This window comes from Leucoraja erinacea, chromosome 12, assembly GCF_028641065.1.
Source record: "Leucoraja erinacea ecotype New England chromosome 12, Leri_hhj_1, whole genome shotgun sequence".
NCBI lineage: Eukaryota > Metazoa > Chordata > Chondrichthyes > Rajiformes > Rajidae > Leucoraja > Leucoraja erinaceus.
Window position 1 is genome coordinate 23,188,388 of NC_073388.1, and position 23,861 is coordinate 23,212,248.

The 23,861-nt window shown below is 37.8% G+C and overlaps 2 protein-coding genes across 9 annotated transcripts in view; one reads left to right on the plus strand and one right to left on the minus strand.

The window, feature by feature from the left end:
• The window catches only part of LOC129702176 (ecto-NOX disulfide-thiol exchanger 2-like), a 157,729-nt gene extending 143,325 nt beyond the window's left edge, over nucleotides 1-14,404 (plus strand). For 3 of the 6 annotated variants that reach the window (XM_055643795.1, XM_055643796.1, XM_055643799.1), the window contains 3 exons: nucleotides 3,634-3,739; nucleotides 5,823-5,908; nucleotides 10,754-14,388. In XM_055643795.1, the coding sequence (XP_055499770.1) occupies nucleotides 3,634-3,739; nucleotides 5,823-5,908; nucleotides 10,754-10,891 (330 nt within the window). In that variant the 3' untranslated portion in view covers nucleotides 10,892-14,388. Of the gene's footprint in view, nucleotides 1-3,633; nucleotides 3,740-5,822; nucleotides 5,909-10,753 lie in introns of all 6 variants that reach the window. The other 3 variants (XM_055643798.1, XM_055643794.1, XM_055643797.1) reach the window with 3 other exon arrangements.
• Nucleotides 14,405-14,408: 4 nt separating this feature from the next.
• Nucleotides 14,409-23,861, minus strand: part of cetn2 (centrin, EF-hand protein, 2) — a 39,728-nt gene continuing 30,275 nt past the window's right edge. For 2 of the 3 annotated variants that reach the window (XM_055643813.1, XM_055643811.1), the window contains exons 2-5: nucleotides 22,287-22,445; nucleotides 21,427-21,555; nucleotides 20,457-20,594; nucleotides 14,409-19,684 (exon numbers count right to left, since the gene is read on the minus strand). In XM_055643813.1, coding sequence (XP_055499788.1) covers nucleotides 19,595-19,684; nucleotides 20,457-20,594; nucleotides 21,427-21,549 — 351 coding nt within the window. In that variant the 5' untranslated portion in view covers nucleotides 21,550-21,555; nucleotides 22,287-22,445 and the 3' untranslated portion in view covers nucleotides 14,409-19,594. Of the gene's footprint in view, nucleotides 19,685-20,456; nucleotides 20,595-21,426; nucleotides 21,556-22,286; nucleotides 22,468-23,861 lie in introns of all 3 variants that reach the window. The other variant, XM_055643812.1, reaches the window with a different exon arrangement.

The following is a 23,861-nucleotide window of genomic DNA, read 5'->3' on the forward strand; positions in this document are numbered from 1 at the left end:
TCATGAAATGTATCGAAAGAACCAAAAATTCACTTAGTACACCATTTAAAATTAAACTAGGATTGTGGTACAAGATATCCTGTAATAGTATGCACAGTATTTACATGGCTGGTCAATGTTTTGTTGATTGCAGAGCACTCAGCAGTGATTGTGTCTTTGAATATTAAGATGGTTAGAATCTCTCATATCAAGCACTTCTGTGATGCAAATTTCCTTGTTACTTATCAGTCCAGGGTCTGGAATAATTTGCTTCATTTTCAAATGAATTAAACATTGCACCTCTTTCAGAGCTCATGATAGAAATAAATGTTATTGATGAAATTCTTAGATTTCCCATGTGGTTTAGGAGAGAGGAGCCATGCCGAGCTTCTACTAATTAGAATCCAGCATCTCCCTCAGTTCATTACTTAATATTTTCACACGTTACTAGTTTATTTGTTTCAAAAATTGCTTAATCTTGCATCTGAATAACGTTAAATTAAGATGTACTTTAGCACCACCATTCCCACTCTTCATTACATTTTTGGTTTACCAAATTCCCAGTGTTAGCACCACTTCTAGCCACATTACATGCAATCACTATGCAATATTGTCACTTTTATAATGTAGAAAACATCTATTTAATTTGATAATTGGATCAAAGTTGAGAACGAATATGAATGGTGGATTATATCATTATTTTATAACCTGAAATATATCTAATTGGAGGTCATATCCATTTGGAAGTCCAAGAAAAGTGAATTATTAATTAAATGCATATAATGGTTGTGTGATATGTATTCTCAACATGCCTGGAAACTTGTTCTTGAAGCTATGTTTATGAACAATGTACACCCTTTTATTATATGTATGTCACCATCATCATTTTGAGATTTATACACTATTACCCCCCCTTCCCCAATGTCTGGAATCAATAATTCCTGTCAAATAAATTACCCTCATCCATTCCTTCTACATCAACCAGCTACATTCAATAAATCCCTTTTTGAATGGAAAACCAGAAAGTTAATAGAATTAGTATGCAAAATCATTTAGAAAAGGGCACCAAGAAATAGTTGAACTGCATTGGAGTTTCAATATGCATGTGTTCCAAGGGGAGTAAGGGGCGACCGTGTCTGACAAGGGATGTCAGGGACAGTATAAAAATAAAAGAGAAGTACAACGTAGCAAAGATGAGCGGGAAGCAAGAGGATTGGGTAATGTTTAAAGAGCAACAGAAGATAACTAAAAAGGCAATATGGGGAGAAAAAATGAGGTACGAAGGTAAGCTAGCCAAGAATTTAAAGGAGGATAGTAAAAGCTTCTTTAGGTATGTGAAGAGGAGAAAATTAGTTAAGACCAAAGTTGGACCTTTGAAGACTGAAAAAGGTGAATTTATTATGGGGAACAAGGAAATGGCAGATGAGTTGAACAGGTACTTTGGATCCATCTTCACAAAGGAGGACACAAACAATCTTCCTGATGTACTAGTGGGCAGAGGATCTGGGTTGACGGAGGAACTGAAGGAAATCCACATTAGGCAGGAAATGATGCTGGGTGGACTGATGGAACTGAAGGCTGATAAATCCCCAGGGCCTGATGGTCTGCATCCCAGGGTACTTAAGGAAGTGGCTCTAGAAATCGTGGACGCATTGGTGATAATTTTCCAATGTTCTATACATTCAGGATTAATTCCTGTGGATTGGGGGGTCGCTAATGTTATCCCACTTTTTAAGAAAGGTGGTAGGGAGAAAACGGAATTATAGAGCAGTTAGCCTGACATCGGTGGTGGGGTAGATGCTGGAGTCAATTATAAAGGATAAAATAGTGGCACATTTGGATAGCAGGCCAGAATCCGAGTCAGCATGGATTTACGAAGGGAAAATCATGCTCCAGGAATTTTTTGAGGATGTAACTAGGAATATGGATAAGGGAGTGCCAGTGGATGTAGTGTACCTGGACTTTCAGATAAGGTCCCACATAGGAGATTTGTGGGCAAAATTAGGGCACATGGTGTTGGGGGTAGAGTGCTGACATGGATAGAAAATTGGTTGGCAGACAGGAAACAAAGAGTAGGGACAATGGGTCCCTTTCAGAATGGCAGGCAGTGACTAGTGGGGTACTAGTGGGGCTCGGTGCTGGGACCGCAGCTATTTACAATATATATCAATGATTTAGATGAAGGGATTCAAAGTAACATTAGCAAATTTGCAGATGACACAAAGCTGGGTGACAGTGTGAACTGTGAGGAGGATGCTGTGAGAATGCAGGGTGACTTGGACAAGTTGGGTGAGTGGGCAGATACATGGCAGATGCCGTTTAATGTGGATAAATGTGAGGTTATCCACTGGTAGCAAAAGCAGGAAGGCAGATTACTATCTAAATTGTGTCAAGTTGGGAAAATGGGAAGTACAACCGGATCTGGGGGTCCTTGGTCATCGGTCAATGAAAGTAAGCATGCAGGTACAGCAGGCAGTGAAGAAACCAAATGGCATGTTGGCCTTTATAAGAAGAGGAGTTGAGTATAGGAGCAAAGAGGTCATTCTGCAGTTGTATAGGACCCTAGTGAGACCACACCTGGAGTATTGTGTACAGTTTTTTTTCCCCTAATTTGATGAAGGACATTCGTGCTATTGAAGGAGTGCAGCGTAGGTTTACAAGGTTAATTCCCGGGGTGGCGGGACTGTCATATGCTGAGAGAATGGAGCAGCTGGCTTGTATACTCTGGAGTTTAGAAGGATGAGAGGTGGATCTTATTGAAACATATAAGATTGATAAGGGTTTGGACACGCTGGAGGCAGGAAACATGTTCCCGATGTTGGGGGAGTCCAGAACCAGGGGCCACAGTTTAAGAATAAGGGGTAAGCCATTTAGAACGGAGACAAGGAAACACTTTTTCTCACAGAGGTGTGAGTGTGGAATTCTCTGCCTCAGAGGGCGGTGGAGGCCGGTTCTCTGGATACTTTCAAGAGAGACCTAGATAGGGCTCTTAAAGATAGCGGAGTCAGGGGATATGGGGAGAAGGCAGGAATGGGGTACTGATTGGGGATGATCAGCCATGATCACATTGAATGGCGGTGCTAGCTCGAAGGGCCGAACGACCTACTCCTGCACCTGTTGTCTATTGTTAAAGACAAAGACATTAACATTTCTTCAAGAGTCTTCCTTCGCAATGAAAAATGAAAATCTGTTAGAGGTGTAACATTTGTGTTTTGGTAAATTGAGAGATCTCGACCTGCTGTCTTTTCCAGACGTTAGCAAACTCTCTAAACTTCCAATACAGTATAAAAGTTAGAGATGAGTCAGCAGGGCTTTATAGATTGTGGCGGTTGTTGGGACTAGGCTGGTGGTTTAATACTGATCTGATAAGTGAATGCATCTATGATTTACTGCCCTTACCCTGCTTTTTTCTGAGTTTGTTTGAAAAATTAGGCTGGGGTATTTTGTATTACTGAAATCAGTATTTTTAGGGGGGATTTCTAGGCCTCGACTAGTCTTTTTAGAGGAACTGTAAAATTACTTTACTGCTTATCAATAAGACTGTATATCAATAGAATACTTGTTGATCTGATTTTCTAATTTCATAAATAAAAGTAGCACGTGTTTTATTGTTAGCAAAGTGATGTTTCTTTAAATCTATGTTTCACTACACAGAATATCACAAGGTGTACAATATTGGGCTCCATTCAAGAGCAGGATGGTGAGTTGGACAAGGTCATCCCGGGGCCTGTCCGATCAGAGAGGGAAGCATTACTTGTGGGTAAGAGATATTACAAACCTATTTGTGTTCATGAAACAGTACAGAAAATCAGTTAAACATAATGAATTGAATATTTACTTGATTACCATTGTTTACTTGTGCCTCGACTAAAATACATAAGAGAATATTGCTGTAATTGTTTAAAAAAGTTCTACAATTGGACAGGTTACATGTAAGTTTAGCAGGAGCAGTAATGTCTTACTGCAATTGTATAAAGCATTGGAGAGATTGCACCTTGGGTATTGTGTGCAATATGGTGTCGTTACCTGAGGAAGGATGTTCTTGCTATGAATGGATTCCAGTGACGATTCACGACTGATTTCTGGGATAGCATGCAGGCATATGAGGAGTGATTGGACCAATTCAGCTTATATTCATTGGAGTTTACAAAACTAAGAGGAGATCTTGTTGAAACCTACAAAATTCTAACATAACCAGACAGATTAGATGCAGGAAGGATGTTCCAGGTGACTGGATGTCCAGAAACAGGATAAGGGGCAAGCTATTAATGACAGAGATAAGGTGAATCTGTGGAATTCTTTAGACAGAAAGCAGATAAGGCCAATCGTAGACGGGTTTTGCATCACATTTCCTGCCAACCATGAATGGAAGCAAATTCCATCTCCAATACTCCCTTTGTCTCAGTAAATTCATGAAAACGCTTTTGTGATATTAATCTTCGATTACTCCAATTCCTACTTTAATGTTTAAGTGCTGAAAGCTTGCATCACTTGTAGTGCTCAGTATTGCTCTGAGCCTCAATAATTCACATTGTTTCTGCCCCTCTTTACAACAAGATTTATCATCTTGATACTGAAGAACTATTATATTTACAATATTTTCAATCAACATTTTTTGTACTAATCATATAACTCTTGAACCCCATATTTAGCACGAAGCTCATCCATCTTGCTTGGTGCTTTACACAGCAGATTTTTCCATACATTCTCTCCTCAATTACAAAAACTCATGTACTTAATTTAGGTTAGTGGTGCACTACATTGTTGTGGGTGTGTGGTACTGTTAAATATTGTTCGACTGATATATTAATAGTTCAGAATATACTGTACATATTAAAGATTCATACACATAGGATGGAATATTTTCTAGCAAACATCTTTCCTTGTCCAATATCACACAAAAACATATGAAATGAGCATTTATCTATTTGTTGTTTGTGAGATTTATGTAAAACAAGGTTCTTGTATGTAACTGGGTAACAAGTGTACTTTGAAGAAATTAATTTGAAGTAATCTTCCTCAGGATGAAGCTGTCAGTAAATGTAGGATATTCTTTATATTGTAGAGGGAAATTATGTGACTTTTAGTTCTATACTCAAATCTCTTGATTTTATACTCAAATAATGTACTTTTGTTTCTATTGTAATTTAACTATTTTTTAAACTTGGATTGTTGTTTCCTCCCACTCACAGTTTCAGTGAAAGCAAGTTCAAATTTCTTAATTATTTATCCATAATCAAAATCTTGAGTCCCAAGGCATTTCCCAAAAAAATATTTTTAATACATTCAGTGTTTTGTGAAGGCGCACTGCAAGTAGCACCTCATTTGTCAAACATATTACTTTTAAGTTGTCATTTCTTATATTTATTTATTTCCTACTTATTTCATGACAATGTGATTGGCAGTAACATTGCAAAAATATTTTAACCCTATTTCAATATAATCCGAATACCATTTATTCTTCAGCTTCCCTGTAGTTGGTGCGTCCCCTTCTCTGAAAGCCTTTACTGAATTTGTAGAGCTTTTACAAAAATCTAGTTCCTTTTCATTACTTTCAAGTTCTAGTTCACAAATTACTTTGTCTGCTGAATTAAGTAGGATAACTTGCCATGACTCAAACTTGGATATAACTTGGATTCAATCTCCATCTGGAGATTATAACTAAAGACACAAAGTTATAACTGATGGGCTAATTACCCTTATAAAATGAAGAACAAGGTTTTCTTTTCAAGCAGCAGTGTATTATATTGGTTGTGACTTGTCTTTCTCGGGATATTTCTGTAGTCAGGATATTCACCATTTTAACATTTCACCCTAAAATAGCATACTTTTTTAAATTGCAGGTATTATTTCTACATTTCTCCATGTCCACCCTTTTGGAGCAAGTATAGACTACATGTGTTCTTATCTACAGCGACTAGATGCTAAGGTAAACAAGAATTGTTACTTTGATTTAACATTACTTAAATTAAGTTGTTGTACCATAGCTCAAAACACCAGCTGTTGATAGCAACTCAGCAGACTTGTAACTGAATGTTGAATTGATTCAGAGCACATTACATAACTTTCATTAGATTAGGTCATTGCTTCCAAATCCTATAGAGTAAGTAACTGTTCTGTCATGAACATTCTTCTTTGGACAACTCCATTGAATTTTAAAACTCGGGTCCACTTTACAAGGAATAAATAAAAATGCTGAATCCACACTGTAGAGCAACAAATGTCTTTATGAAATGAATCGGTGATATAACAGAAGAATAATATTATAGCATCACAAATAATGCATTCACTGAAAATGCCTGGATTGTAGAACATGTCCTTAAGTGTTTAACTCGTACAAACTGGCAGAATAGGAACGTTATTTTCATTAGTTTATAATTTTAGTTCCAATTACGCTGTGCTATACAATAGTTATTCACTATTATCACAACTATTATCACACACTATTATCACAGAGAGTTAGATAGAGCTCTAGGGGCTAGTGGAGTCAAGGGATATGGGGAGAAGGCAGGCACGGGTTATTGATAGGGGACGATCAGTCATGATCACAATGAATGGCGGTGCTGGCTCGAAGGGCCAAATAGCCTCCTCCTGCACCTATTTTCTATGTTTAACAATTATTTAAAATAATTTACTTGGAATCAAAATCAAACACTACGAGGTGAATCCACGGTTCCTGCAATCTGCAATCTAGAATTATTTAAATGCAGACTGTTCATGGGTTCAACAATACTTGAATAACAACTAGCCTGGGCTGATAAATGTCGAATACTGCATAGATACATAGGAAATAGGTGCAGGAGTAGGCCATTCGGCCCTTTGAGCCAACGCCGCCATTCAATGTGATCATGGCTGATCATCCAAAATCAGTACCCCGTTCCGGCTTTTCCCCCCATATCCTTTGATTCCCTTAGCCCTAACAGCTAAATCTAACTATCTCTTGAAAACATCCAGTGAATTGGCCTCCACTGCCTTCTGTGGCAAAGAATTCCACAGATTCACAACTGTCTGGGTGAAAACGTTTTTCCCCATTTCAGTCCTAAATGGCCTACCCCTTATTCTTAAACTGTGACCCCTGGTTCTGGACTCGTCCAACATCGGGACCATTTTTCCTGCATCTCGCCTGTCCAATCCTCTTAAGAATTTTAGGTAGACAAAAATGCTGGAGAAACTCAGCGGGTGAGGCAGCACCTATGGAGCGAAGGAAATAGGCAACGTTTCGGGCCGAAACCCTTCTTCAGACGTCTAAAGAAGGGGTTCGGCCCAAAACGTTGCCTATTTCCTTCGCTCACTTGCTGAGTTTCTCCAGCATTTTTGTATACCTTCGATTTTCCAGCATCTGCATTTCCATCTTAAACTCTAAGAATTTTATGTTTCTATAAGATCCCCTCTCATCCTTCTAAATTCCAGCGAATACAAGCCCAGTCGGCCCATTCTTTCATCATATGTCCGTCCCACCATTCCAGGAATTAACCTGGTGAACCTACTCTGCACTCCCTCAATTGTAATAGTGTCCTTCCTCAAATTAGGAGACCAAAATTGCACACAATACTCCAGGTGCGAACCAGGGCCCTAGTGCAGTAGAACCTCCTTGCTCCTAAACTCAAATCCTCTTGCAATGAAGGCCAACATACCATTAGCTTTCTTCACTGCCTGCTGTACCTGCATGCACACTTTCTTGGCATAATTGGTTGGCATATCTATGCAATGCATATTCTATGCTTGGCATAATTGCTAAATTTTGAACATTTCCATCAAGTGTGTCCACCCACCTCGTGCAATATTCAATTGCATAACCATCACCAGATTCCCAGCCAGAAACATGTGGAGATTCGCCAGTTATCGGAAATGTGCTGAACTGGCTACGAAAAGAGCCAAGCAGACGGTAGTTGTTCTGAGACTGTCCCTCACCACCTAAAAGCCCTGTCCCATGGTACGAGTTCATTCCAAGAGCTCTCCCGAGTTTAAAAAAAAATCAAACTAGTGGTAAGCATGGAGAATGAACGTAGCGGGCACGTCGGAGCTCGGGGACGTCTCTTAGCGGCTCGTACCGCTAACGGCAGGTACTCGGGAAGACTCGCTAACGGCAGGTAAGCATGGGAAGACTCGTGAAGATTTTTCAACATGTTGAAAAATGTCCATGAGAGCCCCGAGTACCGACGAGTGGCCATTACCGTAAATCTCCGAGTTCGAATCAGGACAAACTCGGGAGAGCTCTTGGAATGAACTCGTACCGTGGAACAGGGCTATAACACTCCAAATCATTCCCACCATCTATCAGACTCTTCAGATCCCTACTCAAAACAAGGTCGTACATGATCCCAAAGTAAAGCAAGATCCCATGCAGAGCATTCACTTTCTTCATTGGCAGGCATATAACATCCATAGATGCATTGCTGCAACCCATCAAACTGTTTAACATCATGCAATTCAGCATCTACTCCTGGAAGGTCACGGGAGGTTGTGTACTGGGGGGAGGGAATTGCCAACTTCTGCAAATTCTCCTTTGTGTCGCATACCATCCTATCATGGAATAGTGATGATTTTCCTTAATTGCTGTCAGGTGGAAATCCTGGAATTCCCTGCTGACACTCCCCAATTATACTACAAGCGCTTCTTCACTATGACTGCAATAGATCAAGAGGGTGGCTCACCATCACCTTGTCATTGGAAGATGTTGCCTGGTGGCAGCCTAACCTAATTCATTGGAAATGTAGGCTCCTTTTCTTGACAGAATTATTGATTCTTGCTGCTGACCAGACAGTAGTTATTCTGCAACCAGTATCTGCAACACCACTAAGCATTTCCATGATGTACGAACCACAAATTAGATTTATGAGTGAATGCTCCCTGAAGAAACTGTAGATATTTGACTAGAGAAATTACGTTGATACTGCTCAGAACTTCTATTGGTGATGAAACAAGATTGACTCTGTTTTTGGCTTTTGCTTAACTTGATCTAGAATGGTGAATACTGAGTCCATGGGTATATATGCAGGCAGTGATATCCTGCAAGAGTTGATGTTACTACTAACTTTAACTATTTCTGTTAATCGATCCATTTTACTAATGTATGCACCAGGGCTGTGCTGATTAGAAAAATGTCTTGAAATGTAACCAAATACTTCAGTTCAAAATTCATGCCAAAGCTTCTTACGTTTGCCCAGGCGATGTCATTGATTGCAAAATTATTATTCATGTCAATGCGAACTCCTGGATCCAGAATGACTCTCATCCATCAGCCACAAATGGTCTGGACTGTCATTGACTTGACTAGTGTACCTGAGAAACCCTAGGGGATTTTTCAATAGATAGGACTTTCCGTCTTTCATTGTCAGAATAGTAGTTGATCACAAGGAGAACATATTCATGATTATTGCAAGTTCCCTAGCAGCACCCTTGACTCCTTCATTCTTCGGAAGTACACCTCCAGAAATCTGCACAACTTGGGAGATGAGAGCTAACTACCACTTTAAAGGGGTATGACGCCTGGAAGCACTTGAGCACTCTAAGCAGAGCATCACCATAATTTTTCATCAGCTGTTTGGGGTACATTGCATTATGTACCGAACACATGGGGAGACTTTGTGGAGAAAGGAGGCAAACTCTGTAGTAGTTCATCTTGGTGTAAGTGGATGGTGTCACAAGAGGAAGTGATGGATGGATCTAATGGGGAAACAGATCCTTTGGATAAAATACCAGTACAAGATGAGGATTTGTTTGGCTGTGCTATAAGGGATTGTCCCCTCACAAAATGTCATATTCTCTGTGCTCTGTGTCCACATGACAACACAATTCAGCATAAAATATCTAAACATCTTCCTCACGCGGATAGTGGGTGCAGCTGGACTATTTAAACCATTTTGTGAAACTCATGTCTGAGTACATATGCATGCCACTATTCCAACAAATGGAACATAGTGGTGTGTTTGCCTCTGTGCCTGCCATTAGAGAATGTGCTCTTTAGGGTAAAAGCACTTCAGTAATTCAAGTGCAGCAAACAGTCAGCAGCCGAATGAAATTCATAGTTTGTCCTTCACACACCCACCGGTCGTTAAATAAGTAAGCATTTGGCACCAAAAAAGACAATAGCATTGTTGCATGCTAAAGGAAATCAATATTGCAGGCTTCCCATGGGAACCTAAGTTATCATAGCCCACAGCACAACCATGTTTTAACGTTCCAAAAATAAAGGAATCCAATTTCCAAACAGTAGTCCTTCAATATGCTTTACTGCATTATGATCTTTTCAAGAGATCTTAACATCAATCATTATTCACTGTTAATGGGTTGCAGTGAACGCTGCTGTTTGACTTGGCTGAATATTGGGATTATTTGTCATGTAGGTTAATGGGGCATCATGGAATGAGTGTATCACTCTAACCTGAAACACACAAGTGAAATGTGAATGGAGGGTATAGAGCTTTACATGGGACATTGGATGTCTCCATAAAGAAAGGACCAGAGTTGATTTGGTTCAGATGGGTATGAGGAAAATCATGACGGGATAGACTGAAGCCCAACAAGGTGTGGGAGTTGTTTAGTACAAGGCACCTTAAGAGTCTCAAATGTATGTAGGCCCTTTGCATCAGCCTACTTAAAATCAAATCATAGAATATCTCTGTCCCCTTGTAATAAAAACATGAAGGCCAGTCAGATGGTGATTGAGGGTGGCAAGCCCAGTCAGTTGGCTGGGATTGGGATTATTGTGTTGCTGGGTGGGTCTGATTATTTACTCACTTTTTGAGCAATGTTGTATGTGTTCCTTGTGCAGATCTCTCCGGGGGAAATAGAAGGTCTGATGATGCGACTACATCACGTGTTCCAGCAGGAAATAAGTGGAGTCGGTGCAAGTTTGGAAAAGCGATGGAAGTTTAGCGGTTTTGATGGAATCAAGACACTACAGAATTAAACATAATATCCTCAAGACCACAGGACTACTGTACATCCACCACTGCTGTTTCTGCCTAAAGTCGATAGCAGATTTTTTTTTTGTAAGAGGGTCGATTTCTGTGATACTTTAAATATGACAAATCCTCAGGCGAGAGCAATATGAGCTGCACCTGGAAAACAGGCTTTTTAAACAAGAATTACATAACACAATGTTGGCCAGATAATGAAAGATTTTCCAAGTGAAAAAATACCAACTGTTACCAAAATATACTAACTTTTTGTTATGGAACATGAAAAAGAAAAGCAATCATAAAAAATATCTGCATTCTTTTCCCAGGCTTGTGCCCCCTCCATTAATCAGATCCTTGTGTCTCTTCGCTAATCCATTTCAAGGTTAGAGTACATATATTTTTCTAAAGAAAAGGGTGTTTTCTTTCAAATTCTTAGCACAATTCTTAGTTGCTTTTATTGATTCAATTGCTCCATCTTCTTGAAATACTGGTAGGAATGCAAAAGCATGAACAAATATTGTATCCATCCATCAGACCATGATTACAAACAAAAGGTTGTTGTTACGAAGCTACTGATTTTATTTATTTTGTGCCATGACTCAATTCCAGTCTGTGAAAGGTCTGCATATCCTTTCCCATTTTCCATCTTTATCACATACATTGGCAGTTCCCAATTCCACTTTTTGGAAATTCTTTGTGTGAAGTTGAAATAGTCTATTTAAATGTGGGATGGCATCAACATTATGCTTAATTTTGGTTTTGTATCACATCTACAAAACTACATTTTCACATCAAGATCACTGAATACTGATTGGAAACATGAACTTGACTGATGTTTATGCTTTTTAGTCTGGAAACTGGGATAAAAAACAACTATTGCTGGCCTGCCTAAGATCAGCTAATTCAATGTAGGTCACAAACCTGGAACACTTGATCAGTGCCGCTCAATGCAATAGAGTAATGTTTAAACTTCTATAAATACACCTCTGTGTGCATGTGGCAAATTTGGATAAATTTGCTCAAGCAACATACAGCAGACCTAGCCACTGTTTCCATCCAGAGAGAGCTCGGTTTCAGATGAACTTATGTTTTCTAACATGATAGAGTGTAAGAACATTTTATTATTTGATCCTCTGTGACAATAAGAGGACACATGTTTGCATTTCATAGGATGTGGATGCAGTCCATCATATGCAAAGGTATGTCTGAAAGATTAGTGAAGATTATTTCAATTGTTGACATTGATCTATATGAGGAAAGACATTTGCAATGGACTGAACTGAATGGAATAAAAACGACTCTGCTCCTTGCATAGAGGGATGCAAACAAGATGAATGTTTGCTGACTGCGCATTACAGATGATATCAAATATAACATGTAAAAGCATGGTCTATTCTCCATGCTTGTGTTAAAAGGGGCAGAATGTGCTGGGACATGTTTGAAGAAGGTGAAATATGAATATTGTTGATATATTCAGGACTGAAGTACTGTATCTTCCAACAAACATAATACAGAGTGAAAATAATTGTTTACATTACAAATCTGTGACAAATAACATCCCTGGTATAATTTCTTTGTACATCCGGAATTGACCTAGCAGTACATTTTGGACAGTGTCTCTAGTTTGTACAGGCTAAATTACACTCTTGATAAAAGTTGTATTTTTTAGAGATATTAATTTTTACAGATTTTTAATACTTGAGTGTTTATTTGGTCTCTGTGTTCCTGCAGGTGAAGAACCTAGGTGACAAAGTCTGTTAATTATATTGGAAAATTATAATGAGAATCCATCTTTATATATGTAATGATACATGTATGCCATCTCTGTGAATATGATGGATAGTGGCACCCTGCTGCTGTTAAAATATGATTTCAAACAAATCTGATGGGCTTATTGATGTTTGTTACTCTTAAAAATGCTTGTTTTTAATTTGGTACAATCTGGCACTGCATATAACTAATTATTAATCAGAGTTAGTTTGCATTACATGTTATCTTCCAGATAATTGTGAGTTGTCAACATTATTTCACATGCAATAGTTCAGAATTTATGAGCGGTGGCATTTATCTCAAATTAATATCAGGAACTCAAGATTCCCAGTAAGAGTTCCTCTTTATTCTGTGGGCACAAATGATTTGAAAACAGCCTTCACCCTTTGCAAACTTCCTGAATGAAGTGATTATTTAATATTTACTTGTGTTCCACTCAGTTGTGCAAAATGAAAATGTTTTTTTGTCAAGTGAAGAGACAAATGTTCCTTTATTACAAAGGCAAAGGTTTGATGCTGAACAATAGACAAAAGCAATTCCAGACTAAATCCTGCTGTGTTAAATTAGTTAATTTATGCTCTTGTCGTGGGCAAATGAGATTGCCTCTCTTTCCAAGCCCTGAACCATCAAAGGCAAAGTCAGCCCACTACTAACTGCTGCAAAGTTATGTCTGCTGGAAAATGCCAGGGATTGCACTGAATTGGATGAGGACAACAATGTAGAAAAGGCTATTTATTCCAAGTGTTGTTAATACTTCACAATAGCCCTTTCTCACTCCTAATTCCCACTCTGCAACAATTCTCTCTATTTCCTGCTCCCTCAAGTGTACATTATGATTTTCTTTAAAGGTCAGCCATTTTTTAATGCATGTACTTTCTTGCCCTTGCCATCAGGTGCTTTCTACTGTTTGCTCTCTTTCATTTTTCTTATCAATATTTATTTTCAACCAATATCTTACATTGGTCATACACTGCTTTATCTTGGGGGTAACACAGCTCCAATTAATTGGTAGATCTTAATGGTACACCAATAATTATACTTCAAATAATGTTGTCTTGAGGCCACAATTGTGCCATTTGATCTTGCTTGGTTGGAACCAACCCAGCTGACCTGAATCATTCTGAAAATGGATTGAAACAGCACATATATGATGTGAACCTGGTGACATGTCTTTAGAAGAATGCCTGTTGATGAAACACCAGAAGAACCAGTAGAAACAGGTGTTGGCAGGACTAAAAAAGAAGCAACAAGCAAGAAAATTGAAAAGAATGCTATAATACAAATGAACTAAGTTACAGTTTTCCTATTTGTGACAGTTTTATTAAATTAGTTTCTGAGGAGATTTGCATTTATCTAAATTTACAGAAGAGCGCTGAATTGTTATTTAAGCAATATCCTAAATGACAAATTTACAGATCCTTTGCAATTACGCAACCAAAATTATTATTAAATGTTAGAGAGATAATTTGTTTATGAACAACTCCCTAATATGAAAATAATAAAATTATTGTTAATGCCCATGGAGATGAGCATCCTGATAAAGTGGGATACTTGTTTATTTTACTTTCCAGGTGGTTTTACAATGAAATTTATAGCGGGGAGAATTATTTTTTCCTCTGAATGCTCCATACTTTTGCAATTTGTCCTTACGTTGTATTTTAATTGTTTTGTGATTTATTGGAAGAGTTTTGAAAAGTTTTATAAAAAATAAATAAATGGCTAAGCTTTGCTTTCCATTTGATTAAAAAAGTTCCATTAAATGTTTACAGTATGTTTAATCATGCAAGATGCAGCAGAGGTAATTCAAACTACATTTCGACAGTTCAAATGAAAAAATCCAAAGGATAATTTGATCTTACCCTTTTGAAGCCCATCATGTTGGCTCGAACATTTTTTAACATGCAAACATCATATAAGAATAATGCTGAATGGTACCTCAGAAAAAGGATTACTATCACAGTATTGAATTGAATGTTTACATGCTCAAGCAACCACATAGCAATGTTATATCAACTGAATCAAGATGACATAGAATCCAACTAAATACAAGTGAGATATACTCGCAGGAATGGTTTCTTAGTATAAACAACAGACGCTACACAATTGTCAGAACCACAGAGGTGACTTGATAGTAGAAGCTTCAATTGATATTGACCTTAAAGGCTTTTGAGACAACATGAACTGCAACAAAATAATTTACACTATGTCAATTTAATTAATAGTCGAATAATTATCTTAAAATACAGATTTTCTAAATCAATTAAAACAATTAGATCAGTTTATGTTGGCATCATATTCGACACAACACATTGTGGGCCAAAGGGCTCATTTCTGTGTTGTATTGTTGCATGTTAAATTGTTACAATTAGGTAGAGTTAAAGATTTAAGTTGATTGTTCTTTTTTTTTTTACATCAGATCGCAAATTTCTGCCATTAAAACAAACAGTTATTGTCAAATGGTCAACTGCAGTCATGTCATTGAGAATGTTATTTAAATTGTAAGTAATTTAAACAGAACTAAAACAATATTGGGGTTATCATCACTATTTATCACTCTTTACATTGTAACTAGACACTAGGTGAGGTTACATGCAAACTGTTGTGTGTTGCACTTGTATATGCTGGCTAATCAAATCCCATTTGGAATGGAGTGACCACTGCAAAAATGTAGAGAAAAGGTTCGGTGCGCAGTTAATTTTGAAATTTGCCTTATATTCTTCAGAAATTTTATATTTTCTGCAACAGCAAATTGAGAGGAAATGTTGGTTCCTACTTAAATTTGTATGTTCAAGTGATTTGCTGTGCATAACATTGTGCAACAGTGACCGCAGACTGCAGTAGGAATGCCCTCTAGTGTTCTGTAAAATTATTGGCAGATTCTTAAACAAAAAAATGCAACAACTTATTTACTATATCATTATTGGTTTCAAATAATCAGCTAGGAGTCTGTGGTACAAATAATGAATCTGTTTCAATTTCCTACTATTTGATACGTCTGTGCTTCTTTACAATTGCATTGTTGAAAATATCTAGAATGATCACATCCACCCTCACAGAAAACAAGCAATTAAGAAAATGTTGAATAAATTAGAACAACCAGATTTCCTCATTTATTCTGTGCAAATAAAACTAAATATAAAAAGGTGAAGATTGAGGCTTTGATCTCAGAAATTGCTAATCTAGGATTCCTTTCACATTTCCTGTCATCATCCAATCACATCTCATCTACCACATTGCAGAGATTCTCTTCCTGCCCAACTCATTTTGGATGATCAGTTTTTCTTAAAATTATCTATATATTTGCACATGTTCTTGAATCTTGTCTTAAATTGTTTCAAAGTATTGCAAGGAAAAGAGGAATTATTTGGAACAAGGCTGAATTGTTCTAATAGAAACTGCCAAGTGGGCCGAAACACTATTTCCTATAGTGCCTTTGACGCCTCCTGCAAGGAAACTCCAACGTGAAGAGTTGTGACATAAATTTAATGTGTACATTAATAATTCTCACTTCTTTATCTCTACATGGAACTGGCTTAAATCTGGAGCCAGTTCGTGTCAGTTAATCTTAGTGAACTGATCTCCAGAAGTGACACAGGGTTCCAACAGGTTCAGCCAGGAATAAATGGATTTCATTATCACTACACTAGCTACAGTAGTGGGAAGAGAATAAAATAGTATCTTGGAGTAGAGGCGATGGACTCGGACAACCTGAGGCTTGTCATGCATAGAGGTTGATCAAGTTGGTCCATTGAGTGCGAACAAAAACGTGAGGATGAATGTTGTGCGATAGTAAGATTGGATAGGGCATCAGAGAGGGTTTATTACAGGATCTGGGTAAATCATAGAAATTCTCTACATATTGGAGCCATTTGGCTAATTTTGCCTATGCCAAATAAAAAGGGAACTGTTTGGACTAACATTTTCATACTTTGTCAGGTCTTTTCCTTCACATAATACATAGTGGATCTACATATTCCCGACAGCTACTTATCAAACTTCTGTGCAATCCCCAAAGGAGAAGATGGTGCAAATAGCCTACTGGAAGGGCACTAGAGATTGAGATGAAAGGCCAAAAGGTATGGCATTAAATACAACACATTCACCTGGACAAGATGCCAGACATGCCTCTGAGGCGAAAAATGGTAAGGGTGTAAAAAACCTAAATTATCACAGAGATAGCATAGAGTTTGCCATTAATTTGGTCTGACTTAAAATAATTTCACATCTTTTTTTAAGTGTCATTTGAATCATTTCGGTGTTTTCCATGACTGAAAAACAATGTTTTATGTCACAAACAACAGCCTGAACAATACATAGAAACATAGAAAACAGGTGCAGGAGTAGGCCATTCGGCCCTTCGAGCCTGCACCGCCATTCAATATGATCATGGCTGATCATCCAACTTGGTATCCTGTGCCTGCCTTCTCTCCATACCCCCTGATCCCTTTAGCCACAAGGGCCACATCTAACTCCCTCTTAAATATAGCCAATGAACTGGCCTCAACTACTTTCTGTGGCAGAGAATTCCAGAGATTCACCACTCTCTGTGTGAAAAAAAAAATTCTCATCTCGGTCCTAAAGGATTTCTCCTTATCCTTAAACTGTGACCCCTTGTTCTGGACTTCCCCAACATCGGGAACAATCTTCCTGCATCTAGCCTGTCCAACCCCTTAAGAATTTTGTACGTTTCAATAAGATCCCCCCTCAATCTTCTAAATTCTAGCGAGTACAAGCCGAGTCTATCCAGTCTTTCTTCATATGAAAGTCCTGACATCCCAGGAATCAGTCTGGTGAACCTTCTCTGTACTCCCTCTATGGCAAGAATGTCTTACAAAAGTAATTGACCCGGTGTTTCAAAGTCCTATTCCCTGCCTTTACAAACAGTATTTGGATTCCCACCTTATGGCTGTCTTGGTCCAACAAGATTAAAAAAAGTGGAATTCCAGGACTGATTTCCACTGTGCATGATTTCCCTAAATATCAAACTATTTGACCGAACATGACATCATGGAGCCCTGGTAAAATTTGTGTTGGGAGAATAAAATACTCCACAGTCCGAACATGTACCAACCTCAAAAGGGAAATGTTGGTGGTTGTTTTATCCCAAAATTATTTACTCCAGAACAATCCCTGGAGGCTTTCAGTAATTAGCTCAGCCACCTTCATCTGCTTTATGAATGATCTTCAGGGAGAGTCCATTGGCCACAAGACACACCTGCACTACACAAGCACCAGGCATTGATCATTTCCAGTAAGGGAGATTCAACGTCCTTGACATCAGCATCATTTAATTTCCCACCAGCAGCATTCTGAGTCACGATTCCGAAATAGACCAACCTCATAAATAATCATTACAAGGATATGTTGAGTATCCTGCAGTGAGTCAGTCAAGTAATGAAAATTCCAAACTATTTCCATTATCCACAAGGTGCAAGGGGATAATGTGATGGGAGTAAGATCGTCCTGTCAACGGAAGGCTCTAGGCCCCTGACCAAGGGAGGACAAAGAAGGGAAGAGATTGAACTTTTTTTTGCCTTCCATCACAGTGAGGAATATGGAGGAATCACTGGTGGATGTTAAAATGTATTTTGTGTGTTCTGTTGCTTTTTAGTTGTATGACTGACTTGGCAAATTAAATTCCTCATATGCTGCAAAACATACTTGGCTAATAAAGCATTATTATATGGTACAATAATCTCCAGTTTCTTGGATGAATACAACTCCAACAATATGTAGGATTTGACTGACATCACATCCACCAGTCTAAGCACTATTTGTGTGCAATCTATAAAATCTCAAAAGTTAATTATATAGCATCTCCTAAACCTACAACTGGTTCCAATTTGGACAAATATATGCTGGTTCTCCAAGTCACACAGCTTTCTAACTTGGAAGTTTGTTGCCATTTTTCCCCATCCACAGAATGGGGTAAACAAATTAATTTAGCACAGGTCCTTCCAGCATTCCCATTCACCATCTCCTCGCCAAGGAACTAATCAAGCAAAACTCTAGAGGATTTACCCATCATAAATATTCTTAATTAGTTTCTGAAAATGATACATCTTTGACCACAGCAACTTGCACATTTTATAACAAAAATTGAAAAAGCTTTGAGGTGAATTGAAGTTGTTTAGGAAATTATTATGAAAATGTTTAAACTACTAAAACCTAGCTGTTTTGGGATTAAAATTACCTTTAATCTCAGTGACAATGTTTATCCATTTCCATTTGTGTCACAGCTACTTGAATATCTATGACCTATAATCTTTAAACAAGCTGGTCAGCAAAATTCATACAGCAAATCTTTTCCTAATAAATCATTGCCCAATCTCTTTTGTAAATGATCCGATGTATCTTCTGATTTCTTGATGTTTATTTCAATGTACAAATTAATAATTCTCAATCTGGATATCTAGTGATCCGCCCTGTTTCGACGAATGCAATCAACCTGGCGTGCACAATCAAATAAGATCAAATAAAACAAGTTGTCCTACAACTTTAGGCTGTGCACGCCATACCCAAGAAGAAGAAGAAAGGTTAAATCAATCAATCTATACATCAATAAAGTTTAACAATTGCCAAAGTCTCTTCGAAAGTAGGCAATCGTGGACGTGAAAGATGCTTCACAAAAATTGGTAGCGGCATTAAGGTGCTTGTTTATTATAGCATCAAAAGTAGAATTTTTCTTAAAATACCTTTAAACCCCATAAAAATCAACTATTTCATAATCTCTTTATCTTCTCCCCCCCCCCCCATCTATTACATTTAATTAGCAGCCCATCTCTTTGTTTTGTTTGCCATCATTAAGTCATTGTCTTTCATACATACATACGTCAGGATAGTTGCCTTTACCTATTTCCCTGTTCAATCAGCATGCTTTAAAGCTTATAAACATGTGGCATGCATACACGTAAAATACGTGATATGCATAGATTGGTACATCAGTACAAACTTGTCTTTTTCATTATTCGAAGGAATTCTTGCTCATTCACTTCTCCATCTCCATCTCGATCTGCTTCATCGATCATTTCCTGTGCAGAGAGAAGGGTTAAAAAAAGGGCAGATGTTCAAAAATAACATGGAAACTGAGCCAGAAATATTGCTATTGACACAAGTGTAAAAATCTGCTGGCAGCTGCTTGGTATTTGAACAGAATCTAAGTGAAATAAAAACTAAAATAGATTTCAAAATTATCAGTTTTTTAAATATATGGTAGCAAGAAAGTTTTCTGATATCTCTCTAAACAGCCTGGATTTAATTCAAAAGTTTATAACCCCTGTCAGTGATAAAAATGGTCTCTATCAATTTATTTCAAAATCTCAAAAGGTTATTCATCTCATGACAATTTTCAGATTTCTCTATGTAAACCCTCATCATAACAGAGCTTGTAACAGTTCTCATGAAACTGCACTATATTCCTTCTGAAACCCTGAATAGTTAACATGAAAAGATAACACATTATTTTGATTGTTACAGAGATCAATTAGAAATGTTTCGATCAATCTTCCTAATCAGACAATAATTTGAGTCCATGTAACAAATAATGCAGTATTTTTCCCCAAAGACATCAGGGAATTTGCCATACACACTGTCCATCCAGTTGCTTTTGCCTAACAGCACCAGGATAAACAAACAAGGAAATCATCTGTTTATTTTTGAGAGACCTGGCTGCCATTCTTTCCTGTGGCTCAGTAATTGTACTCAAATGTTAATTAATTGCTTGTACATAGCTTTGGAACACTGGAGAATGTGAAAGGCACTATGCAAGGATGTCTTAGTTTTTCAGTCATCTGAGAAATTCACCTGTAACTCTTCATCGGTGAGGTTTTCTCCAAGTTCCTTTGCCACACGTTTCAGGTTTTTAAATGAAATTCGTCCAGTTTCATCATCATCAAACAACCGGAAGGCTTTCAGAATTTCCTCCTTTGTATCTTTCTCAGCCTGGAAATCAGCAAGTGAATAAATGTCAGTTTAATATTTTTGTTAAAGCCACAAATAAGTGCCATGGATCAGTCAAGAAATCCAGGCATTTTACTGTTACACAGATGTTAAAATTCTGTTCAAGTGGGATTAATAGAAGACTAATACAAATACAGTTGCATTTCTACAGATTCCAGAAAATTTAATGATAGGTGAATGCTAATAAGGAAATATACCCTACATAATTCCATTAAGTTAACTCTCCTCTTCTATGATGCAGAATGGTCTCAATGAAAGCTTCTGTGATGACCTAGATTAAACTGCTCCTTCAGATTACCTTCCACTATTCCTCCTGGTGGCGCAATGGAATTAATCAGTTATTTGTGGAAGATAAGAGATAGTAAGAAAGATATCAAAGGCTTTACATTGTAGGTTTCAAGGATTGATATGGAACATGCTGACAAAAAGTTTACCCTTAAAGTAGAACCTAGAACTGGAAGGAGAAATTGCCTATTTAAATTGGGAATAAAAAGGATTATTTGGAATTCATTATTCCAAACAGTTGCGTTGCGGGTCAAATTAATGAGTATATTCAAATATCTGATAGATTTTCTGAATGTCAAGAGTCATGGGGACAGGAAGGAGAGAAAATTTGAAGTGAGATCTAATCACCCTTTATCTTACTGGATGGAAGAGTTTTCAGGGACCAAATGTCTTGTTCCTGCTCCATGTTATGTTCTTGTATATTGCTCAAGCAAAACCCAAGTTTAGGGACCAGACTTTAATGTTTTCCAAACCATAGGTGTTTTTGCTTTGAAAGGATGCAACAAAGCTCTATTTGGGGTAAAGTTACCATCTTTTGTGTGATCACAGCTAAAAATTCATTAAAGTCAATCTTCCCAGTGCCTTCCTTATCAATTTCTGAAATCATCTTCTTTATTTCTTCTTTCTTGGGTTCAAATCCCAAAGCTCTCATTGCAACCTGGAAATTAAGTAGGAAAAATAGTCAGATATTTGTTGTGGTCAAACGAACAGTGCCAAACAATTATGTGTTTAAGAAGGAACTGCAGATGCTGGAAAGTCGAAGGTACACAAAAAGGCTGGAGAAACTCAGTGGGTGCAGCAGCATCTATGGAGCGAATGAGATAGGCAACGTTTCGGTCTGGAGAAGGGTTTCAGCCCAAAACGTTGCCTATCTCCTTCGCTTCATAGATGCTGCTGCACCCGCTGAGTTTCTCCAGCCTTTTTGTGTACCTCCAAACAATGATGTGATGGGGCATTTCTGCATACGTGCACAAGTTCAGCCAAATGCATCTATACAACAACTGAACATTAGTACTTTGTTGAAAATTCAGCATAGTACCAAAGAAAGTGCAAGTTCTTGCAGGTTTATTGGATTTATTGCCTAGAACAAGAATTGATGAGGAGCAATTAATGATATTGCTGGGGCTCTCAGTTCAGCAATACATTTGTTTGATTAAATTCATCATGGATATTAAATCAATGGTGGTAAACCTTTTTGCTGATTAGTAATAAACTCAGCTCTGATATAAATGGTTCACGTTGCCTCGATGCATCATTGTATAACGTTCATTTTGCAAGTGAAAACAGCATTCATACAAGACAATGACTCTCCAATGGCAATGAGCAATGATAATTACTTCTTGGACCAAGGAACCAACTGGAAACAAAATGGGTGTATATGTTTTATACCTTTAATTCTTTTACATCAATAGATCCCGTACCATCTGTGTCAAACAGATCAAATGCTTCTCTTATTTCCTGCTTTTGATCTTCAGTAATTTCTGGTTTGGGTCCAGGTTTCTTCCTCTGTGCTGTTGCACTCAAAGGTGTTTTTTTATAGATTGGGGTCTGCAACATTGCAACATGATTTCTTTAAAATTAGAAAAATGAATTTTCAATGTTAGCAATCATCTCTGTAACATTCCTAAAATTCCTATCATATAGACAAACGAAAGATCCAAAATATGAATGCAAGAAAATTAACAGACAATGAGCTTAGTTGTGTCTGGGTTTTTAAAGAAAGGTTTTAAAGAAGAATGGAAGAAATGCAGTGGGAGATTCCAAGACGTCAATAGCAGGCTCACGAATGGTGGAGCAGTGAGGGAGAACCTGCACTGAGATCTGAACAGAATATCATTGGGCAGAGGAAGTCACAAACAATTGGAGTAAGGCGTCAATATTTTAAACCAAAGATGATCGTTTCAAATTTAATGTCATGCGTCTATGAAAGGGGGTAATAGGGGTGAAGCGACATGGTCATACAGCAGTTGACCATTTGACTTCGCTCCATAGATGCTGCTGCACCCGCTGAGTTTCTCCAGCTTTTTTGTGTACCTTTGGTCATACAGCACATGGTCATACAGCACAGAAACAGACCCTTTGGCCAGCTCTTCATGGCAGACCAAGCTGCCCCATCTATTGCATGACAGCTTGGTTTGGGAACAGCTCTACCCAAGACCAGAAGAAATTATAGAGAGTTGTAATGTAGCCCAGACTAGCACAAAGACCAGACTACCCAGCATTGACTCCATCTACGTTTCAGATTGCCTCAGGAAAGCCGGTCCTTGATTACGTGGTACAAAGAAACAAATTACTGCTTCAATGGTTCCTTCGGCAGAGACCGTGACGTTCAACTTGCAATTTTCAAATCTTGGATAAATTGAGAACTAAATATTAAATTTTGTATTCCAGGAACATGTCAAAATACAGAACAATTTTATGGAATATTTGTACACGTACTCTCCCTATAATACTTCTGCAGTAGGAGAAGATTGAAGTTGTAATGCTGCAAGGATACTATTCATATTGAATTAAAACATGCAAGAAGAGATTTTGCTTTAACAAGTATAGGAGGCAGAGAGTGAGACATTTTTTTTCCTCCCAGGAACAAGGTTTAATGATGGCAAGCCTTTTTTCAGGACTTAACATTTTCTACCAATTCCCTCTCACAGTCTACACCAATTGGGCTTTATATTTTCAATCTGCAGTACGTGGCTGTTACCCAAAGAATCACAGAATGGCTGGAGCTGTGACATAAACCAGCAGGATCCTTGATAAAGAGTTATCATAAGTTACATACAGAATAGGCTTTACGAGTTCATGTATAGCAAGCAAATGGATGCACAAATTCCCCAACAAATGTTCAGCCCACAATATTTATACCTTTATCAATAAAATAATTGTTGATAAAAAAAGTTATCTGGAAGAGACAGGTATCATAAGCATGGCAGATTTAAGCATACTGAAAGAAGTAGCACAGTGATG